Source organism: Salvelinus sp. IW2-2015, linkage group LG33 (assembly GCF_002910315.2).
Source record: "Salvelinus sp. IW2-2015 linkage group LG33, ASM291031v2, whole genome shotgun sequence".
NCBI classification, from domain to species: Eukaryota; Metazoa; Chordata; class Actinopteri; order Salmoniformes; family Salmonidae; genus Salvelinus; species Salvelinus sp. IW2-2015.
Genome location: NC_036872.1, coordinates 13,593,911 through 13,613,796, shown reverse-complemented (window position 1 = coordinate 13,613,796; position 19,886 = coordinate 13,593,911). Strand labels below are relative to the sequence as shown.

General features: G+C 45.6%; 1 protein-coding gene across 1 annotated transcript in view; it reads right to left on the bottom strand.

Annotated features, from left to right (window-relative positions):
• The window catches only part of LOC111957953 (rasGAP-activating-like protein 1), a 55,463-nt gene that overhangs the window by 3,336 nt on the left and 32,241 nt on the right, over nucleotides 1-19,886 (bottom strand). Inside the window, exons 9-19 of the mRNA XM_023979070.2 lie at nucleotides 11,183-11,300; nucleotides 10,054-10,207; nucleotides 7,335-7,399; nucleotides 6,989-7,101; nucleotides 5,451-5,643; nucleotides 5,152-5,289; nucleotides 4,140-4,284; nucleotides 3,062-3,237; nucleotides 1,850-1,987; nucleotides 1,543-1,678; nucleotides 1,211-1,331 (exon numbers count right to left, since the gene is read on the bottom strand). Coding sequence (XP_023834838.1) covers nucleotides 1,211-1,331; nucleotides 1,543-1,678; nucleotides 1,850-1,987; nucleotides 3,062-3,237; nucleotides 4,140-4,284; nucleotides 5,152-5,289; nucleotides 5,451-5,643; nucleotides 6,989-7,101; nucleotides 7,335-7,399; nucleotides 10,054-10,207; nucleotides 11,183-11,300 — 1,497 coding nt within the window. The remainder of the gene's footprint in view (nucleotides 1-1,210; nucleotides 1,332-1,542; nucleotides 1,679-1,849; nucleotides 1,988-3,061; nucleotides 3,238-4,139; nucleotides 4,285-5,151; nucleotides 5,290-5,450; nucleotides 5,644-6,988; nucleotides 7,102-7,334; nucleotides 7,400-10,053; nucleotides 10,208-11,182; nucleotides 11,301-19,886) is intronic.

Genomic DNA, 19,886 nt, shown 5'->3' with positions numbered 1-19,886 from the left:
AATTAATCCATAAAAGTCCTTTAGCATAGAAGCTGACATCGGCTAACATTAGCGCCAGTCAAGCTAGCCTGTCGTAGTCATGGCGACAGAGGACTCCAACGAACATTGTAACTTGCTGTTGTTAGTGGTATGTTGAGAATGACATGATGAAAATGTATTTATGAAGTAAGATGATAATCTATACCTTTTTACAAATAGTTTTTTAGTATGTTGGCTATTTACAATTGTATTTAGAGTAGTTGAATGAGTCAGTTGAATGAGAGAGAGACAACTGAAAACTGTATTGAAAAGCGCCAGATAAAGTAGCAAATTATTTTAAACCTTATCTTCAAGGTGTCAGACTCCATTCTTCTCACGATACCCTATCCAGGTCCCAGGTTTTAAGAGGGTACACTACACTACTAGACCATGTGTCTGTATCATCCAGGCTGTATCACATCCGGCCGTGATTGGGTGTCACATAGGGCGGCGCACGATTGGCCCAGCGTTGTCCGGGTTCGGCCGGAGTAGGCCATCATTGTAAATAAGAACTTGTTCTTAACTAACTTGCCTAGTTAAATAAAGGTTAAATAAAATTAAAAAATGTGTGTTGTGGTTTTTCACTATGAGCTAAAGGGATTTAAGAGGGTACACTAGGCCTACACTTTGCCATTGCAGCGCAAGAAGTCAATGTCACTTTACCCGAAAAATGGTGGGACACAGACCATCATGATAATACATTGTAAACAACTACCATGCTTTCATGTTTCACTACATGCTGCTAGTACAAAACCATGTTATTGTTTTCATCGTACTACCATGGTACTTTACATTTCAATACCATGGTACTATCATGTTTTTTTGGAAACAACTGGCAGGAAAATACCATGGTACTGGTGCAAATACCACGGTATTTTCCTGCAAGGGTAGTACAATGAAAAAAATACCATGGTACTATTATGTTTTTTGGTCACTACCGTGGCAGGAAAATACCACAGTATTTGCACCAGTACCATGGTATTTCCTTGCCATGGTAGTGACCAAGTGTGAGAGAGGCTGAGCATATCAATCCACATTTATGTGTTCCTGGGTTACAGGCTATTTCTAATGAATATGAGTAGAGAGTAGTCCTAGTGTTGCAATGTAGACCCCTTGTGACAAGGAAATTATCCTGCACACCATCATTATCATAGCCTCTAAATGTTCTAATATCAAAGTGTATGCCACTGACCTGAGTTTGTCTCTTCCCTGAAGAAGCTGTTTGTAGATGGTCTGAGTCTCTGCGTCTGGATCCAGTGGGTCACTCCAGTCACCCAGAGTCACTGCAGAGTGAGTGCGACTGCATCCTAAAGCTGAACAAGAGAGAGGGGCCATACAGTGTATTCACATTCCTTCCTGTCTGTGAGTTACTTAATCTGAGGGAGCAAACAGCTATGGGCTGGTGTAAGAGCAGTGCACATAAACGCCAGGTAAAAAGATCATTATGAAGAGTTAAAAAAGCACTAACATGATAAGTGTGTGGCACTTGAACAAAGCTTCCATTATGGTCAATGTTATAATTACTAGCGCGGTTGGCCTGTAGGCAGCATGTCCACTTCCCACTGCGGTACGCCCCCGGGTGGAAGGAGGGCAGCATGCGCTCGTTGTAGATACTGGCCTTCCTGATGGCTGACAGCCACTGGTTCAACTCATTCACATTCTGCAGACAGACAGACAGACTACCTTTTATACTGTCTCTGATAACGCCCACCATTTTGTAGTGGGGAGGCTGCACTCAAACATCACAGTGATGCAAAGATAGTACCACATAGTCAACCCAGTCCAGGGTCAATTGTAATAGTGTGGTCAGTGACTGGGGGTCTGTCAGTACCTTGCACTGGATATAGATGGTGTGGATCTGTCCATCGTTGTCCTGGGTGACGACCTGCATCACATGCTGCTGTTGGAAGGCATTCTCATCCACTCTCTCAACGACACACACACACTGGATGGGGATGGAGGAACGCACCTGCAGGATACACACATAACACAGTATGAGCATCCAAACACAGGTCCATGTGGCACTCCTGTATTACTCTGTAGGTAATCTTATAAATACAGGCAAATAGCTAAATGATTCATTTTATGTGTATCAGCTTCTCCTCGGGAGAGTAAAGGCCCGGCTTCAAGTGTCTGTACAGTATGTATCCGCTTTTATCATTCCCCTATGTTTTATTATTATGCAATTCAAGATGTGCAACCATTTAGCAAAGAAAGAGGACTGAGAAGAGAAAAGAGTGGTGGAGAGAAGGAAAAAAGCGGAGAAAGTGAGAGAGCAGGACGGAAGAAACCCGGCAGAACGGCTGCTTTAATGTGTAAATCAGCTGCTTCCATGGGGAGCCTGCCTCACTCAGGCTAGAGCACGGTGGGAGCGGCGAGGCGGAGAGGGGATATTGTCCACAGTCTGATTTGCAATGTTGTTATGAATATCCACAGCCTTCAATTAACCTAGCCTTTATTCGAGCCACACAAAGGAAGGAGCCCGCTCAAAGAGAACAGCGTTTTACTGGCCTGACTCTCTTCCCCACATCTCTCTCACTCTCTATCTATCTCTGTTTCTCCCCGCCCCCCCTCTCTCTTTGTCCCCCTTCTTCCTCCTACCCCCTCCTCTCTCTCTCTTTTTCTCTTTTTCTCTCTCTCTTTCTCTCTCTCTCTCATCCCCACTCTTGTCCTGTGCTGGCTAAGCAAATGAGAGAAGTTCATTATCAAAAGGCTGGGCATCACATGACAATGGCCTCCCCACTAACGATGTTCTCATACAGAGCCAAACACAAATAAATAAGGCAGAGGGATGATTCAAATGTTTTTTTTATGAGGCAGAATGACGATCAAACACCCTTTGAAGGGTACAGGAGCCAATTCATCACCAGAGGAAACATTGTTACCTTGTTATAATGAATGAGTCACTTTCAGAGGACTTTGATCCTTAAAGTTTTCTTGTCCGGCTTTCTCTGACGTAACAGAGTGGAGGAATTACCATTAGAGCTGTTATCAAAGCTGGTCATGAATAGGTTTCTGTACAGAGTGTATGTTGGGATCAAACCTGCCAGGGGTCCAGAGTCTTGGCGTACGACAGGGTCTCACTGCTCAGCCAGAAGTATCGCTTCTTGAAGGCAAAGCGGGACAGGAGCTGGGGGCCCTCGGCCTTGTGCTTCTGGAGATAACCCTCCTTCACTGTCACTGAGGGCAAGAACACAGCCCTCTGGGGCACCTCAGACACTGCAGAGAGAGAGAGGATGGTGGGGTGGAGAGAGGGAGTAGGAGAAACAGTGACAATAAGTGGAAGGAGGATGAGGTAGGATGGGAGAAAGGAAGAGAGAGAAATAAGACAGCTGATATGGGGGAGCACGCAAACCAAAATTATACTTTTATCAATGTGGACACAAGGTGGAGCTGCAGCAGTATTGTTATACATATTGTTGAATTACAGTACAGCACCACAGGAGGTTGGTGGCACCTTAATTGGGGAGAACAGGCTCGTGGTAATGACTGGAGCGGAATGGTATCAATTACATCAAACACATGGTTTCCAGGTATTTGATGCCATTCCATTTGCTCCGTTCCAGCCATTATTATGAGCCGTTGTCCAGTGTGCATTAAATGTCAAAGTGGCCTTTGAGGGAGAGCCCAGTGGCTGAGAAGACACATGGAGATTGGAACGTGATATTTCAGAGGGATAAGACAGATCACAACAACAGAGTCGCTGACACGTAACTACGGAAAAAAGGGGCATGCTATCTAATCTGTGTGGTGTGTAGGGGTGGCGAGGGCTGCACAGTCCAACGCCCAGCCCACCCCGCTCCCTTGTTACCCCAGTATCAGCTCCCAGCTGCCCATTAATATTTCACCAGTGGGTCTATTCTTACTATTGATATCAGTAATAAACGGCCTTGCCACACCGGCACCTGGTGGGTTAGCCTGCCAGGACAGGAGCCCAGCCAAGTTCTGATGTTCCCCTCCAGTGGCTCTACCTTATCTCTACGGTAACCTGCTTGCTCTTCATCAGGCTACTGATGCATTACTACTAGGGTCCAGAGTTTCCCCTAGTCAGGTGACGTAGTGACAAAAAAACTCCTGACCCTATGCATTACTGAATAAACAGTCTTGCTGGTGCTTCTTACCACTATCTTGGTCTATGTCGATGAGCTTGTCCAGGAAGTCTTTAACAGAGGCCACGCTGCAAAGGATGATGGGATGCAGGGGCTCCATCCACAGCTCCTTGCCGTGGCCCAGCTGCAAGCCCAGATTCCCCACACTCTGCACTGCCTGGAGCACACAGAGAAACAGCCATGTTCACCCATCACTATCTCATGTAACTATAACCATCAATCAAATGGACAAGGAGTATCATTATTAACAAACCTGGTATTAAATGAAAAGCACAGTATGATCAGGTGCTGCTTGTGCTTTTAGTAACAGAGTATCTCACACACACACACACACACACACACACACACACACACACACACCTGGCCAAGGGAGCAGAAGAAGCCCCTCTCCGAAGCTCTGCTTTGAACCACAGCCTGGCCGCACACAGAGGTAAAAATAGAAAATGTTCTGTAGAGGACCCATAGCAACAGGACTTCAGCACCACGGACAGCAACTCTATCCTCTACAACTGTTTTACCAACATGATCTCACAGTTTTCCTTCAAAATTCAACGTATTATGGATGAACTTCTATTTTTGACACATTAATTCTGCATGGTTACAGGGTTAATTCAGCGGGGTTACAGGATTAAAACAGAATCAATTTAATTGTTGACAGTTAAAGCATTAATTCTGAGGGGTTAAGGTTATGGGAATGGTTTGGGGAAGGCTTAAAAGAAAAAAAGAAAAAACGACTCGCTGTAACCATCAAGTATTATCAACTTTTGTCATGGCTTGCTCGAGTATTGTGAATTGCAGTGGCGCAGTGGTCCAAGCATCACAAGTTCGCGCCCAGCGCTGACCAATCGTTTTTCTTTTTCTGTGTATATCGACGTTTATTTCTAGAGAGAGCAGGACGGCAAATCGAAGTCTATTTCTAGTGATCAGGCTGGTTTTACTGTGTGGCACTGGTTGAGAATGTGTGTGCAGGCATGTGTGTTTGTGTGTGTGTGTGTGTGTGTGTGTGCGTGCAAGGGCACAGTACCTTGGCCAGCAGTAACAGTGTCCTGCTGGTGCGTGTATCTGCATGCTGGTCCCTCAAGTGGAATAGCTTGGGTGTGAGGATAGCAGGGGCAAAGAAACGCAGAAAGAAGAATCCACTGATGGCCAGATACTTCACATCCTGTGAGGAGAAGGTGAGTAGGGAAGGAGTACAGGAGATATGAATAAAGAAAAACACTGACACCATCCCAGTGTCTATTCTCTATCCAGCATTGAAAACACACCTTCATCTCGGTGACCTTGGTAGGTGCATTTGACCATTGACCTATTGGTGAGACTGACCTCATTCTCTGGCTCAGGGAACTGCTCCTCCACCCTCTTGTGCAGCTGTTTAAAGGCCACCCTCATGACGGGAGGGCACTGTGCAACTGACCCAACGATGGACTCTACGATGCTGGACAGATAGCCCTGCAGCATCTCCACACTGCTCTCCCTCACCTCAGCCTCAGACGCCGCACCTTTAAATGAGATACGCCTCCAGAGAGAAAGATAGGGGTCAGTGTTACATTGAAATGAAATGTCTACTGCCAAATCAATAATGCTCTGAAACGCAAGGGTCTGTCGGATCATTACTGTGATCTTTGCTTTGTACAAAAAGCATTGTCACTAATTAGGAAGTCTGTGCACAGTGCAAATCAATACAACATCAAGACATTCCATTAATCAATAGATGCCTCAGTGTTGTGATGTCTGTGGAGACATGAGCACAAATGTGGACAGATAGCATAATGTTACAGTACATAGCAGGTTAAGTCTGAGGATATTTAGGATCAGTCTGTGTAAATATCAGGTCTGGTCTGGGCTGTAGGGATGGTATATACTGGAGATGGGTGGGTATTAGAGATGGGCATAGTCCCAGGCGCTATTCACATAATAATAAGGAATTCCCCTCGACCACGCCCACAAATTGGGTAAAACCAACATTCTTTCCTATTGACCCCCATTGTAAAAGAGGCAACTTCGTCGTCGATTTTTGTTATACAGAAATAACAAAACATGCTTAAAAGCTGCTGTGTCGTTCAATGTACACGCAGCCAGGTCAAAAATCCTAACCTACGATTCGTAATGTTCCCACGTAGGGAAATAGAGCCTGCGAGAGGAACCCTCTGGCTTCAGCCCTCTGGCTTCAGGCTGTTCAGTGTGGAAGAGTGGGATATGTGGGGATGCAGTGTCCAAGAAGGCTAAACGTAAAACATTTTATCACAGGTAAGACATTTAACTTGTTTAGTACAGTCCATTTGTAACTCCATTTACTACTTGGAGCTGTATAGTTCGTTTGTTTGTGTTGTTGGTCTTGGCTAGCTTAATGTTCGATTCGCTAGCTAGCACTCACTCACTCAAGTGGCTGCTAGCATCGTCATGAAAAGGGGCATGAGAGAAGCCCTACAATATAAAATTTTTCTCAGTAGTGAGAATGCTAGGGAGCAGGCAATGTTGAAAAGTAATCTTTACACATGTTGTACTTTTCTTAAATCTAGTTTTGTAATTGATAAAAACAAGCAGGCAACAAGAAAATTGCGTTTGAAAAAGATCAAGGTTTTGCTGTGAGCCAATGGGGTAACCTAGGTAACCACAGGTTTTTTTTCACCACAGGCGGGCAGGGTCGCGATGTTCTATCTAATACCGACTGGGCCTATCTTAGGGGGTTCTCTCTGGTTGCTAGGCAACAACCTTCCCCCATTTTTACATTCCTTTTTCATATCTTGATGTTGTCGTCTCTAGTCAACTGTGAAGATGTTATGTGCTGTTATCCAGGAAACTATTACATCTCATAAACCATTTTTTACATCTGTATTTCTACACCAGTATTTCCTCTTTACCTGGTTCTGTTCAGGTCAATTTTACACGGGTCCAGCTCAATGTACTTCTTCTCCTCAAAGATGCGGTTAATGATGGGCTTCAGGACCTCATGAAGGTACAGCATCCCCACAGCCTGCCAGTGCACAATACCTCACATTTACAAAGCATACATTCAATGCTATTTTATATTTATCCGGCTAACACCAGCTTTTCAGAATAATAGTGGTTCTTAGATTTAAGTCTTTGGCATGTATATACTGTGGGACAGGTGTGAGCATAGTGTGACTGCCAAGAGTGAATCCAGCTAACATGTTGGATTGAGCATGCCTAGACAACATGATGAGAATATACTGGAGTTCCACTCACCTTCATGAACTGCTCCATGGCTTTAGAAGCTAGAGAGTTGGACCGGAACAAGGTGTTTGGATCCGCTGTCAGAAGGATACATGAAAAGGAAAAATAAATAATGAAAAATAAAAAAATGTAACATATCTTTATAACATAGGACAGGCTATACACTTCAGGGACATCATATTTCTAAACCACTGTGTATGGGGCTAAGAGGAGTCATGAACCAGATATTGATCTTGGTCTACGAGGGTCACCCAAATACTAGCGCTACTCTAATTTCAGTATTCAAAGATGACTGTCTTTGGCCCTCTTTGCTACACAGTTACCTTTATCCTTGGAGGGAGGAACATTGATGTAGTCATGGGGATATGACCTGTTGCCAGGCAAAGTGCTTTAGTTGTATACCTAAAGGTCATTTGTGAGAGGAGATAGGGAGGAGCTGCCTGCACTTTCATGACATAAAGGATTTTTAGAAGTTTGGGTCCACCACACAACTTCTAAGGTAGTTTTTTTCTCATTTGTCCTTGTGCCCTGCTTTAATGTCTTGCTGCTCCATAACATCTATTTTGATCTCCCTTTCAGATCGTGTGGAGTTGCTATGGAAACTTGGGCACTTTGTTTGTTATCGCAAGCCACACTAACAGAAAGAGAAGAAAACACGCAGAGCACAACAAAACTCCTTATGACTTAGCCTGGGGACGCGGGTGGAGACAGAAATATAATTAATGAACACGCAGAACTTGTGAAATGACTTAAGGGTGGATAATTGTCGGAGGACTGATAAATATAGTGCTGGCAGGCATGCACCGCCCGCCCACACAGCCCGACCGTGGCTGCTGCTACGATTAGAGAAAGAGCGTCAAATCAGAGTTAAATACCAACAACGCTTAGAGCCTCTGTGGGATACGCAGGAACAAGAGCAGGTGAGCAGCTGGGCTCTTATTCAATCTGCCTAGCACACATACAGTACCAGTCAAAAGTTGAAACACCTACTCATTCAAGGGTTTTTCTTTATTTTTTACTATTTTCTACATTGTAGAATAATAGTGAAGACATCAAAATGATGAAATAACACATATGGAATCATGTAGTAACCAAAAAAAGTGTTAAACAAATCAAAATATATTTTATATTTGAGATTCTTCAAAGTAGCCACCCTTTGCCTTGATGACAGCGTTGCACACACTTGGCATTCTCTCAACCAGCTTCATGAGGTAGTCAACTGGAATGAATTTCAATTAACATGTGTGCCTTGTGGAATTTGTGGAATTTCTTTCCTCCTCAATGCATTTGAGCCAATCAGTTGTGTTGTGACAAGGTAGGGGTGGTATACAGAAGATAGCCCTATTTGGTAAAAGACCAAGTCCATATTACAGCAATTACAGCAAGAACAGCTCAAATAAGGAAAGAGAAACCACAGAGAACCACAGTCCATCAGTACTTTAAAATTAATCTGGAAAAAGTTTCTTCAAGTGCAGTTGCAAAAACCATCAAGGGCTATGATGAAACTGGATCTCATGAGGAACACCACAGGAAAGGAAGACCCAGAGTTACCTCTGCTGCAGAGGACAAGTTCATTAGAGTTAACTGCACCTCAGATTGCAGCCCAAATAAATGCTTCACAGAGTTCAAGTTACAGACACCTCTCAACATCAACTGTTCAGAGGAGACTGCGTGAATCAGGCCTTCATGGTTGAATTGCTGCAAAGAAACCACTACTAACAGACACCAATAATAAGAAGAGACTTACTTGGGCCAAGAAACTCGAGCAATGGACATTAGACCGGTGGAAATCTGTCCTTTGATTGATGAGTCCAAATTTTAGATTTTTGGTTCCAACCGCCGTGTCATTGTGATATGCAGAGTAGGTGAACGGATGACTTCCGCATGTGTGGTTCCCACCGTGAAGCATGGAGGAGGAGATGTGATGGTGTGGAGATGTTTTGTTGGTGACACTGTCTGTGATTTATTTAGAATTCAAGGCACACTTAACCTGCATGGCTACCACAGCATCCCATCTGGTTTGCGCTTAATGGAACTATCATTTGTTTTTCAACAGGGCAATGACCCAACACACCTCCAGGCTGTGCAAGGGCTATTTGACCAAGAAGGAGAGTGATGGAGTGCTGCATCAGATGACCTGGCCTCCACAATCACCTGACCTCAACCCAATTGAGCTGGTTTGTGATGAGTTGGACCGCAGAGTGAAGGAAAAGCAGCCAACAAGTGCTCAGCATATGTGGGAACTCCTTCAAGACTGTTGGAAAAGCATTCCAGGTGAAGCTGTTTGAGAGCATGCCAAAAGTGTGTAAAGCTATCATCAAGGCAAAGGGTGGCTACTTTGAAGAATCTCAAATATAAAATATATTTTGATTTGTAAATAAATTAAAAAAATGGGTTACTACATGATTCCATATATGTTATTTCATAGTTTTGATGCCTACACTGTTATTCTACAATGTAGAAAATAGTACAAATAAAGAAAAACCCTTGAATGAGTAGGTGCGTGTAAACTTTTGACTTGTACTGTACACTCAAAGCTCCTTCCCACACTGTACACTACCTTAACCTACACACTCCCTGGTTGTTCACAGCTTCACAGGGATTTGTTTCCATACATCCAAGAGATTCAGTGGTCATATAACCATGTTTTTTACAAGAGCATTCAAAAAAAGCTCACAAATATGACTTTCCTATCCAATGTTAAATTCCCAAGCCAGCCAGTGTCTCTTACAAGTGTGGTTGACCTCACGGGTGCTGAGGTAGTCCAGAAAGGGCACCACCAGGCCCTGGCCCAGGTAGATCTTGACCAGGGTCATGGCCACGTCCTGCCGGCTCTCAACCGTGGTCACCTCCTCCAGCATGGTCAGAGGGCTGCTGTCCTCCACCTGGGAGGGGTCATAGGTTGGAGATAGTCAGGGTCTATTAGCCAGGTGTTCATATATGAGAGAAAGCTGACTTTGTGCCTTTCCAAGCCAAACCATATCATAACTGCTACACACAGCCTACATCGTTGTCACCATATTAGCTAAAGTAACGTCATAGTCAACATAGCTAATAAAACTAAGACGTTAGTAAACCTGCTACAATCATGCAGTAACTATAGTGTATAGTCAGTTAGAAATTTAGCAGTTACACCGGCGGCAATAAATTAGTAAAACCAAAAGCTTACCTTGACTTGGAAGAGTTCCAGTATTGTGTTGGATAGCCATAGCCAGCTAGCTAACATCCCTCTATTTGAGCAGGGTGTATGAGTGGGCTAAACTAGCTAGCTGCATTTGCTAGCTAAGTAAGTGAAACTGCTCCTTTATTTTTGAAGAAATTAATTTGTTCAAAACTATTGTCAACTCCTCACCACATTTTATGCACTGCAGTGCTAGCTGGCTGTAGCTTATGCTTTCAGTACTAGATGAATTCTCTGATGCTTTGATTGTGTGGACAACATGTCAGTTCATGCTGCAAGAGCTCTGAAAGGTTGGAGAACATCCTCTGGAAGTTGTCATAATTACTGTGTAAGTCTATGGAAGGGGTTGAGAACCATAAGCCTCCTAGGTTTTGTATTGAAGTCAATGTACACAGAGGAGGACGGAAGCTAGCTGTCCTCCAGCTACACCATGGTGCTACCCTACAGATGGCTGTTGAGGCTACTGTAAACCTTCATTGCAAAACAGTGTGTTTAATACAGTATTTGGTGATGTGAATATATTTAGTCGTTTTTAAATGTTTTAACAATTTTATTTGTATGAAATTCACTGAGGTGGATGGTACACCCCTTCCTCCTCTGAAGAGCCTCCACTGAAAAATATCCTGTAGAATGAGTTAATAACAATGTGTTGTGTTTGTGACAGTAGTGTGATGCTGACCTCAGCAGGAGAGATGACAGACTCCACCAGCAGGTCAATGAGAGGCTGGTAGTACATGGAGGGCAGGATACGGTCCTCCACCAGACGCACCTTAAGACGCAGCGCACCCAGCTTACCTCTGTGGACAGAGAGAGAGAGAGGGAGGCCTCAGAGACACTACAGTCACAACACTCAAACAATACTATACAAAAGGGAATGTGCCCACACCGGGGATAGGTTTGGTGGATTGCCATGCGGGGTATGATGTGTGACAACCACCCTGTAATGGCCTTTCCAGTTTCCTCTACCCTGCCATCTTGGGAGTGACAGACCTCCCTTCTGATAGTACCTTGTCATTCCTTCCGGAACAAACAACCCCCTAAATCTGTGACTCATTCCGTAATGACTCTCTCTCTCTGTCTGTGTGTGTGTGTGTCTTGCTATCACAGTTACCCTTGTTCTACTGTTATCACAGAGAACAGATGCCTGCAGAGCCCTAGCTGTATACTCTTGTCCCTTGATGAAACTCGGTGAGGGAATTAGATACTTAAGCAGTGATCCGTCGGCTGTCTTCAAACCTTTGCCTTATACTTATTAGGCCCTAATCTATGGATTTCACATGACTGGGCAGGGGCACAGGAACTGGGGAACAAGTCTCCCAGCCAATCACAAAAGAGCTTCATTATAGACAGAAATACTCTTCAGCAGCCCCCCCCCCCCCTCCCTCAAACGATCCCGCAGGTTAGGAAGCCGGAGTGAAGTGCCTGGGCTGGCGCGGTTACACGTGGTCTGCAGTTGAGGTTGGTTGGATGTACTGCCAAATTATTTTAAAGTGGTAGAGAAATTAACATAAAATTCTGTGGCAACAGCTCTGTTGGACATTCCTTCAGTCAGCATGCCAATTGCGCGCTCCCTCAAAACTTGAGACATCTGTGGCATTGTGTTGTGTGACAAAGCTGCACATTTAGAGTGGCTTTAATGTCCCCAGCACAAGGTCCACCTGTATAATGTTCAGTGGCGGTTCTAGTTCGTATGGCCCCCTTCATCCCCCCCCCCCCAACAAAAGCACCATTCTGCATTAACTTTCATTTTATTCAGACATTTGGAACAACACAAATAAATAATCATAACATTTAACACTATAAAAATATATACAAAAATAAGACTCAAAAGACAAAAAGAAGTAACAAAGATAAATAGAAACAAATTGTAGTATATACATACAAATAAAAAGATACTCGAATTATTACAAACAAATAAAACTAAATTGCACAAATCCTATATCACACAAATATACAAATAGAATAACACTTATAAAGAAGAGAACCTGATTATTACACTATACAAGAAACACACAAACTAAATTGCACAACTGCCATCTAAACCCTGACTTTTCTTGCCTTCCTTGATGCAAAGTCATCAATTACATCATCATAAGAAATCTGCCCTGCAATTGTGTGGTTAATACTGATGACAGCAAGGCTACTAAGGCATTCCTGTGACATGGTGGACCTCAGGTAGGATTTGATGAGCTTCAGCTTTGAAAAGCTATCACGTCTGCTCCTGCTCCTCCCCTCCGGCGTACGACATCGCCAGAATACTAACCCCGGTCCTGGGATTCATCATTACGCACACCTGGCACTCATCATTACGCGCACCACACCTGGAATCCATTACCTTCATCCTTTCCTACCCTTTATATGTCACTCTCCCATGTTCACTCACCAGTTGGTATTGTTCTTGTGTATCGGCATACTGCCTTATGTTAGTGTCATGTTCTTGGTTTTGTTGTTTCATTAAAACGTTGCACCTGCTTCCGACTCACTGCCCCATCATTACAGAATACCAACTCAAAATATGGAAGCAGCAGGACAACCGGACATGTACCAGACAATCAATGAACAAGGTGACCTTCTTCGTCAACACCATGATCAGCTGGCTCAACTGGGGACGGCCATGGAAGATGTTCTCCACAGTCTACAACGTCTCAACAGCGGAGGATATTCTAGGGCGAGTCTACCCAATGAGTCAGCACACCAGCCCATTCAGCAACCTGCTCAGGTCAGCGATGCCCGTTTATCCCTCCCGGAGAGATATATGATGGGACACCATCCAAATGCCGTGGCTTCCTCTTTCAGTGCTCCCTCTATTTCGCACATCAGATGGGAGCTCCCACCACCGAGAGGTCTAAGGTTGACACGGATATTTCTCTGCTGACTGGGAGGGCATTGGAATGGGCTACGGCCGTCTGTGAGAGAGGAGGAGCTCGAGTCTTATGAGGGGTTCATGGCTCTGTTTAAAATGTATTTTTGATCATCCCGCGGAGGGCAGAGAGGGAGGTGAGCGTCTGCTTCAGCTCCAGCAAGGGAATCAGATGGTTGATGAGTATGCACTTACCTTCCGGACAGTAGCATCTTCCAGTGGATAGAATGAGTCAGAGTTCAGCACATTATTTAGAAGAGGTCTGTGCGAGGAGGTCCAGACTGAACTGGCCTGCCGAGTTGACAACCTCACCCTGGACACACTCATTGCAATGGCCATCGTCTGGATAACCTCCTCCGGGAGCGTTGGCATCTCCATCACTTCTCTCCCTCCTTCGGCGAGTGTTCGGGATCAGAGCCTGAACCCATGGAGGTAGGGGACACACGTCTTCCCGCGGCGGAACGACGCAGACGGATACAGCTGGGGCTCTGTCTGTACTGTGGCCAGGGAGGGCACAAGCACCAGCGGTGTCCATTACTTCATAATCTGGGATCTATTAGAGCAGAGGGACGGTCACGTGATGTTACATCCCCCGGACCAGGAGTGAGTATTCCATCTACTGCTCTTCCTGTTAGACTATTTTTAGTACCCATCACTGGATCAGACCCTTGCCTCCTCTCCTTTTCCAGTTCAAGGTCTCGACTGTCAGCCTCTAGGATCCGGAACCATCACACACATCACTCAACCACTCACCCTCACCATGGAGCCCAATCACCAGGAAAACATCCCTTCATCACCATTGCACCAGTTCACAAGATCATCCTCTGTCTACCTTGTCTTCAGCGCTATAACCCTACCATCTCATGGATGCGGGAAGACCTGCTTTCCTGCCCCCTGTGGTTCCACATCGGTTGAGAGTCCTGTGGTTGCCCTCCAGCCCAACATCCTGGAGGAATATCAAGATCTAAGGGAGGTATTCTCCAAGACCCGCGCTACCTGTCTACCTCCTCATCGCCCCTGGGACTGTGCCATTGACCTGTTTTTCGGTGCTACACATCCGTGGTGACGCATCTACCCTCTGTCGGTGGCTGAGACCCAGGCCATGGAGGACTACATTCAAAAGGCGCTCCAACAGGGCTTCATCCGCAGGTCCAAGTCCCCTGCGTCGGCTGGTTTCTTCTTCGCGGCCAAGGAGGAGGGAGGATTACACCCTTGTATCGATTACCGTGGACTCAATGACATCACCACGAAGTGTCGGTACCCTCTCCCGCTGGTGCAGTCAGCCATCAAGCAGCTCCGCTGGGCCCAGTTATTCACCAAACTGGACCTGCGGAGTGACTACAATCTCATTCGCATCCGGGAGAGGGAGTAGGGGAAGACGGCATTCAGCATGATGTCTGGTCACTATGAGTTCTTGGTTATGCCCTTTGGCTTAGCCAATGCTCCGTCAGTGTTCCAGGCATTTGTCAACGAGGTGTTCAGGGACATGCTCAGACGTCAGGTGATTGTGTACATCGATGACATCCTGATCTTCTCGACCAACCTGGAAGATTCACGTTCGAGCAGTCCTGGAATGCCACTTGGCTAGCCACCTGTTCGTGAAGGCGGAGAAGTGCCAATTCCACCAGAGAGCTGTCTCCTTCTTGGGCTACCAAATCAACTCGCAGGGAGTGAGGATGGAGGACAAGAAGGTAGATGCTGTAAAGTCATGGCCAGTCCCAACCACCATCAAGGGGTTACAACGGTTTTTGGTGTTTTCCAACTTTTACAGTCGCTTCATCAGGAACTTCAGCGTCGCCGCCCCTCTCACCTCCCTCCTCAAGGGTGGGCCTCTTAGGTTGGTTTGGTCTCCAGCAGCCGACGAGGCCTTTCATCTCCTCAAGGGGTGTTTCACCTCCGCCTCCTTGCTAAAACACCCAGATCCCACGCTACCCTTTGTGGTTGAGGTAGACGCATCGGAGGTGGGTGTGGAGTCAGTTTTGTCACAAAGACAGGGGGACCCACTAAAGTTGTATCCTTGTGTTTTCTTCTCCAAGAAACTGTCCCCCGCAGAGAGGAATTACGACGTCGGCGATCGGGAGCTCTTGGTGATCGGTAGCTCTTGGCGGTGAAGTTGGCATTAGAGGAGTGGAGACACTGGCTGGAGGGTGCCAAGGAACCACTCGTCATCCTCACCGACCATCGGAACCATAGAGTACATACGGACAGCGAGGAGACTGAATCCGCACCAAGCCAGGTGGGCCCTCTTCTTCACCGGGTTCAACTTCACTCTGAACTATCGCCCAGGTTCTAAGAACATCAGGGTTGATGCCCTGTCCCGTATCTACGATTTGGGAGAGGCTCCTCTCCAGAGGGCACCCATAATCCTATCCTCCCGAGTCGTGGGTCCAGTAGTTTGGGACGTAGATGTGGACATCTGCCAGGCTCTAGAGAGGGAGCCCGCACCCCGGAATTGTCCTCCCGCACGCATCTATGTTCCCACAGGGATAAGGAATCGGCTGCTGACCTGGGCACACACAGATGTCATCGCTGGACATCCAGGTAATTCTCGCACCATCCATTCCATCACTGAGAAATACTGGTGGCCCACCTTGGTGCAGGATGTTACGCAGTATGTCAACTCCTGTTCAGTGTGTGCTCAAACCAAGTCCACCCAGAATGTTCCAGCAGGGAATCTCCTGCCGCTTCCCGTGCCTCAGCGACCTTGGTCCCATCTATCCATTGACTTACCGAGTTACTGATCTTCCCCCTTCTGGATTCACCACCATTCTAGTGGTAGTGGATAGATTCTCCAAGTCATGTCGCCTAATCCCTCTTCCTGGTCTTCACACTGCTCTCCAGGTCGCTGAGGCACTTTTCCAACAGGTCTTCCGGGAATTATGTTCTTCCGGAGGACATCTCAGACCGTGGCCCCCAATTCACATCCTGAGTATAGAGGGCCTTCTTGGAGAAGCTCGGGGTCACGGTTAGCCTCACATCCGGGTATCGGCCTCAGTCTAACGGGCAGGTGGAGAGGATGAATCAGGAGCTAGGGAGGGTCCTGAGGAGTCACTGTCAGGACTGGCAGGGTGAGTGGGCACATTTCCTTCCTTGTTGGTATTGTAATTGTGTATCGGCGTACTGCCTTATGTTAGTGTCGTGTTCTTGGTTTTGTTTTATTAAAACGTTTCACCTGCTTCCGACTTACCGCCCCATCATTACAAAAGCTCCTCTCTGCTTCAGCTACGGTCACTGGAAGAGTAAGACAAATTCTGAGAGCGGTCCACAAATTTGGACTGTTTTATATTATTCTTAACGATTTCGCACAAACCAGAAAAAAATGCAACAATATGTCTGTGAAACTACAGTTGAAGTCAAAGTTTACATACACTTAGGTTGGAGTCATTAAAACTCATTTTTCAACCACTCCACAAATTTCTTGTTAACAAACTATAGTTTTGGCAAGTAGGTTAGGACATCTACCTTGTGCATGACACAAGTAATTTTCCCAACAGTTGTTAACAGACAGATTATTTCACTTATAATTCACTGTATCACAATTCCAGTGGGTGAGAAGTTTACATACACTAAGTTGACTGTGCCTTTAAACAGCTTGGAAAATTCCAGAAAATGATGTCATGGCTTTAGAAGCTTCTGATAGGCTAATTGACATCATTTGAGTCAATTGGAGGTGTACCTGTGGATGTATTTCAAGGCCTACCTTCAAACTCAGTGCCTCTTTGCTTGGCATCATGGGAAAATCAAAATAAATCAGCCAAGACCTCAGAAAACAAATTGTAGACCTCCACAAGTCTGGTTCATCCTTGGGAGCAATTTCCAAACACATGAAGGTACCACGTTCATCTGTACAAATAATAGTACGCACGTGTAAACACCATGGGACCACGCAGCCGTCATACCGCTCAGGAAGGAGACGCGTTCTGTCTCCTAGAAACTCCTACTTTGGTGCGAAAAGTGCAAATCAATCCCAGAACAACAGCAAAGGACCGTGTGAAGATGCTGGCGGAAACCGGTACAAAAACATCTATATCCGCAGTAAAACGAGTCCTATATCAACATAACCTGAAGGCCGCTCAGCAAGGAAGAAGCCACTGCTCCAAAACCGCCATAAAAAAGCCAGACTACGGTTTGCAACTGCACATGGGGACAAATATCGTACTTTTTGGAGAAATGTCCTCTGGTCTGATGAAACAAAGACAGAACTGTTTGGCCACAATGACCATTGTTATGTTTGGAGGAAAAAGGGGGAGGCTTGCAAGCCGAAGAACACCATCCCAACCGTGAAGCACGGGGGTGGCAGCATCATGTTGTGGGGGTGCTTTGCTGCAGGAGGGATTGGTGCACTTCACAAATTAGATGCAATCATGAGGCAGGAAAATTATGTGGATATATTGAAGCAACATCTCAGTCAGGAAGTTAAAGCTTGGTCGCAAACGGGACTTCCAAATGGACAATGACCCCAAGCATACTTCCAAAGTTGTGGCAAAGTGGCTTAAGGACAACAAAGTCAAGGTAATGGAGTGGCCGTCACAAAGCCCTGACCTCAATCATATGTTACATTTGTGTGCAAAACTGAAAAAGCGTGTGCGAGCAAGGAGGCCTACAAACTTGACTCAGTTACACCAGCTCTGTCAGGGGGAATGTGGGAACTTATTGTGGGAAGATTGTGGAAGGCTACCCGAAACGTTTGACCCAAGTTAAACAATTTAAAGGCCATGCTACCAAATACTAATTGAGTGTATGTAAACTTCTGATCCACTGGGAATGTGATGAAAGAAATAAAAGCTGAAATAAATCATTCTCTCTACTATTATTCTGACATTTCACATTCTTAAAATAAAGTGGTGATCCTAACTGACCTAAGACAGGGAATTTTTATTAGGATTACATTTCAGGAATTGTGAAAAACTGAGTTTAAATGTATTTGACTAAGGTGTATGTAAACTTACGACTTCAACTGTATATATTCACAGTATTATTAATGAATAGCGGTTTATTTGGTAGCCTTTGATAGTGTGACTGATTTTACTAATTGCATTAGTACTGTACAAAGTTAGGTGCGCTATTTGATAGATTCCCCCTACCTCAGGCTACCAGTGTTGAGACCTGAGGTCAACCTACCCCCGCCCCCTCCCTATCTCGTACTTCTGAGTGAGAGACCTTCCCAGGCAGTAGCCTGCCTAGCTCACAAACTAAACTCAGCAACAACAAAAAATGTCCCTTTTTCAGGACCCTGTCATTTAGAGATAATTTATAAAAATCCAAAAAACTTCACAGATCTTCATTGTAAAGGGTTTTAACACTGTTTCCCATGCTTGTTCAATGAACCATAAACAATGAACATGCACCTGTGGAACGGTCGTTAAGACACTAACAGCTTACAGGCGGTAGGCAATCAGTCACAGGTATGAAAACTTAGGACACTAAATAGGCCTTTCTACTGACTCTGAAAAACACCAAAAGAAAAATGCCCAGGGTCCCTGCTCATCTGCGTGAACGTGTCTTAGGCATGCTGCAAGCAGGGATGAGGACTGCAGATGTGGCCAGGGCAATAAATTGCAATGTCCGTACTGTGAGACGCCTAAGACAGCACTACAGGGAGACAGGACGGACAGCTGATTGTCCTCGCAGTGGCAGACCATGTGTAACAACACCTGCACAGGATCGGTACATCTGAACATCACACCTGCGGAACAGGTGTACAGAATGGCAACAACAACTGCCTGAGTTACACCAGAAACGCACAATCCCTCCATCAGTGCTCAGACTGTCCGCAATAGGCTGAGAGAGGCTGGACTGAGGGCTTGTAGGCCTGTTGTAAGGCAGGTCCTCACCAGACATCACAGGCAACAACGTTGCCTATGGGCACAAACCCACCGTCGCTGGACCAGCCAGGACTGGCAAAAAGTGCTCTTCACGGATGAGTCGCCCCTTTGTAATCCGTGATTGTCTGAAGACCCTGCCACATACGTCTCATGTATGAGCTGTTGAATTGCGACTACACTTTGTCTCTGTACTGACATTTTGCCTGTTTGATTGCCTTATGGAGGGAATGACTACACTGTTTGTATTCAACCATATCCCCAGTCACCTTGCCATGGTTAAATGTGGTGGTTTGCGCTTTCAGTTTGCGTGAATGCTGCCATTTATCCACGGTTTATGGTTTGGGTAGGTTTTAATAGTCACAGTGGGAACAAAATCCCCTATACACTTTTTGGTAAACTCAGTCACCGTGTCCGTGTATGCATCAATGTTATTATCCGAAGCTACCCGGAACATATCCCAGTCCGTGTGATCAAAACAATCTTGAAGCATGGATTCCGATTGGTCAGACCAGAACTGAATAGATCTTAGCACGGGTACTTTCTGTTTCAGTTTCTGCCTATGGGAAGGGAGGAGCAAAATGGAGTCATGATCTGATTTGCCAAAGGGAGTGCGGGGGAGGGCCTTGTACAGTAGGCATCCTGGAAGAGAGAATAGCAGTGGTTGAGTGTTTTTCCAGCGCGAGTACTACAGTCAATGT